Source organism: Gavialis gangeticus, unplaced genomic scaffold (assembly GCF_001723915.1).
Source record: "Gavialis gangeticus isolate Ggan-Ray unplaced genomic scaffold, GavGan_comp1, whole genome shotgun sequence".
In the NCBI taxonomy this organism is placed as follows: domain Eukaryota; kingdom Metazoa; phylum Chordata; order Crocodylia; family Gavialidae; genus Gavialis; species Gavialis gangeticus.
In genome coordinates, this window is record NW_017729006.1 from 13,356,654 (window position 1) to 13,359,807 (window position 3,154).

Below are 3,154 nucleotides of genomic sequence, written 5' to 3' on the forward strand. Positions count from 1 at the left end.
GGACTGGACTCGATGATCTTCTGAGGTCCCTTCCAGCCCTAATGTCTATGAAATCTATGAAGCTCCCTGCTCTTACAGGGGGGAAATGGTAGGAGCAAGGGTGACTGACAAAAGATTTCATTACCAGACTTCTTTCCTAGTGGTGCCTGGTAGAGAAAGTATTTGTCCCACAAGCACTTCTCACTTAGAGAGTTTATTGGTCTTTGTGCCCCTTGTTAGTTTAGCTATGAACACACTAGCTTTATGTCCACGTAGATAACATCATGGGTCTTTTCCCACTGAACTCCAGAGTGTTTTCTATTTTCTATCCAGCTTTCCACAGGTGGAGCTATTTTCTATCCAGCTTTCCACAGGTGGAGCTAGAAACTCCCCTGGTTTTCCTGGAAGCACCCAGATGAGGTGCACTTCAGGGAAAGTATACATACAATCATAGAAAAGTAGGCCTGGAAGGGACCTCAGGAGGTCATCTAGTCCAGCTCCCTGTTCAAGGCAGGGTCATCTCTACCTAAACTATCCTATACAAGTGTTTGTCTAACCTATTTGTAAAAATGCATGAACAGCCCTCTCACGCAACTACTAGGCAGAATGCCCCAAAACACAACTCCTTAAATTCCCACAGGTAAAGCAGGGGGACAAGGGCACTGCCAATGTCGTGTTGCTGTAAGGACAGGAAATGAGTTGGTTAACATACACTAGAGAGCTACAAAGGAAAAAGCAGTTTAGTGACCTGCTGATCTATTCCTGTTTTTCTGCAAATCTGGTCAGTTACAACTTTTGTGTTTTCTTTCTGATAACTGATAATATTAAGTAGTGGTGAGAACCCAAACACACATGCTCAGTCCTAGAATCACACCGAAGTTGGGTTGGACCAGACCCCCAGAGGTCACCTCGTCCTGCTAGGCAGGATTCTGCTTTTCCAAACCATCTCATACAAGTACTCAACTCACCTATTCCTAATTTTCCAATGATCCCTATCTTAGTTTTCTTGATTTCCCTGTTTCTTTACACTGATCATTTCAGAAGCCTCTAATTTTTTCACTCTGAAAGGAAATCTGAATTACTGGTTCACACACTTCCATTCAATCCAACTTGCCCAGAACACGTTCAGCATTTTTCCTTCTACTTCTCATGAAAACCCTTAAGGATTTGCTGAGGTTGAAGAGCCTCTCCCTGTCACACCCCCCTTCCCACCTGTGCCTCCAGCAGGTTTTAAGGGCAGGATGATGACAGCATCCTGGACAAGAAGGGGCCTCCGGAGGTCATCTAGTCCAGCGCTTCTCAACCCGTGGGTCACGACCCAAAAGTCGGTCTCAAGGATATATGAAACAGCTGCAAACAAACTTTAACATGTGGGAAACCATGACTTTTTCCTCACACGCTGCAAAGGGCTGCTTGCCCTCCCCGCCCCGCAATATACCTCCATGTGCCCACCCTCTGCCCCACACGGGAGTGAAGGGCACTGGGTCAGGACTAGGCACCAAGCTTTACAAAGGGGTCCTAGTACAAAAACAAGGTTGAGAACCGCTGGACTAGTCCAACCCCCTGTCTGAGGCGGGCTCATCCCTACCCCAGGCTCAACCCTGCCCCAGGGCAACCCCATTAACAGCACCCGGCCCTCAGCCCCTCCACCGATGCCCAGCCAGCCGGGCCCTGCAGCTGAGTCAGGTCACGGGGCATCAGCCTTCATCGGACGGCCTCGGGCAGGGGGGAGATGGGCACGGGCCGCCTCCCGCATGCAGCGCGGGGGCCCCTCGGAGCTGCGGGGCCGCGCGAGGACGGGGGCGGCCGCACTCACAGCGGATGGTGTGGAAGGAGGCCTTGGGCCGCCGCTCGAAGCTCTCGCCCAGCTGCAGCCCGTGCTCCTCCCTGTCCAGCAGCGGGTTAGCAGCGCCGTTCATGCCCTGATCCCCCGGCCCAGCCCAGACCAACCCCGCCTCGCCTCGCCGCTCCCCCACCTCCCTCCTTCCTTCCGGGCGGTGAGTGCAGCTGGGAAAGCGGTCCGGACCGGCGCGGCGGTGCAGGGCCTGGAGCCAGGAAGTGGCTCCCTGCATCCTGGGCAGGCCTCGAGCAGCTGACGCTGGGCCCTGCCTGCCCAACTCGCTCCTGCCGCGACGCCCCTCGTTTCTCAGTCGCCTGAGCCTGCCGGGGTCCCTCTCCTTTGCCTGTCCCCGTGGGAGCCGGGACCTTGGGGCGCCGTGACTGACTGGGGGGGAGCGAAGACGCCCTTGTCGCGGGGCGGGAGGAATTCTGGCTGGCGACGGCCGATGGGCGCTGGCTCGCTCCTAAGGCAGTCGCATCACACGAGGACCTCGGTTCTGAGATGTGAAGGGGCCCAGTAACTCGTGGAGCCGGGGTGACAGATCAGGCTGGGCCAGCAAAGGTCGGGGCATTGGGAGCTCTGCTCTTTCCCCGATTCTGGAAGTGGGATTCTGGAAGTGGGATTCCCACCCCCCCAGGTTATTCTCATGTTCTCCACAGCCTTTCACACCAGCTTTTTCTTCCCAAACAGGTCACCGTTTTCTTCCGAAACAGGTTACTACCGCTGGTGCAGCCTCACAGGTAGGGGTCACAAAAGGAGCACTAGTGTGGATTGCCTGCTGGTGTTTCAGCTGTTTTGTTATACAGGCAATGAACTGAGATTGTGACCTTGATGTGGAGGATAGTAACATTTTTACAGGCATCCTCTTCTGGTCTCAGCATACACACTGCTTCGTTTTCTTAGGAAAATGAAGTCGTGAGCGAATTTGAGACCTTTTTCATTAAGCACTAGTGCCTCCATCATTGCTACCACGCGTGGAGCTCTGAGCAGGGGAAACCAGGGATGAAAAGGTTGGCGTGGATGCGGTTAAACTTTCAGTTGAACTCTTAAACCCTTCCCCTGTTTCCTGTCCTGAATTTCCTTGTGTGATGCTAATTGGTGCTACCAAGAAAGAGAGCCCCATTTGACATATTTTGACCAAAAGCATAAAGGAAAATAAAATTGGGATTATGGCCCCTTTGCTTTTTAATAGCTTCTAAGTGAGGCGCAGAAAAGATTGGAATGTGGTTTGTTTTTATCACATTGGATATTTCTGAACTTTTGTGGAAGTGTCAGCATTGTGGGCTTGGTACTCTCTCAGCTTGGCATTTAGAGCAGAACCCCCCCCCCCCCCCC

The 3,154-nt window shown here is 52.9% G+C and overlaps 2 protein-coding genes across 4 annotated transcripts in view; one reads left to right on the plus strand and one right to left on the minus strand.

The window, feature by feature from the left end:
* Positions 1 to 1,946, minus strand: part of EAF1 (ELL associated factor 1) — a 29,829-nt gene extending 27,883 nt beyond the window's left edge. Inside the window, exon 1 of the mRNA XM_019508825.1 lies at positions 1,796 to 1,946. Coding sequence (XP_019364370.1) covers positions 1,796 to 1,898 — 103 coding nt within the window. The 5' untranslated portion in view covers positions 1,899 to 1,946. The remainder of the gene's footprint in view (positions 1 to 1,795) is intronic.
* Positions 1,947 to 2,347: 401 nt separating this feature from the next.
* Positions 2,348 to 3,154, plus strand: part of METTL6 (methyltransferase like 6) — an 11,159-nt gene continuing 10,352 nt past the window's right edge. For 2 of the 3 annotated variants that reach the window (XM_019508828.1, XM_019508827.1), the window contains exon 1: positions 2,348 to 2,559. The gene's annotated coding sequence lies outside the window, so the exon portion shown is untranslated. The remainder of the gene's footprint in view (positions 2,560 to 3,154) is intronic. The other variant, XM_019508826.1, reaches the window with a different exon arrangement.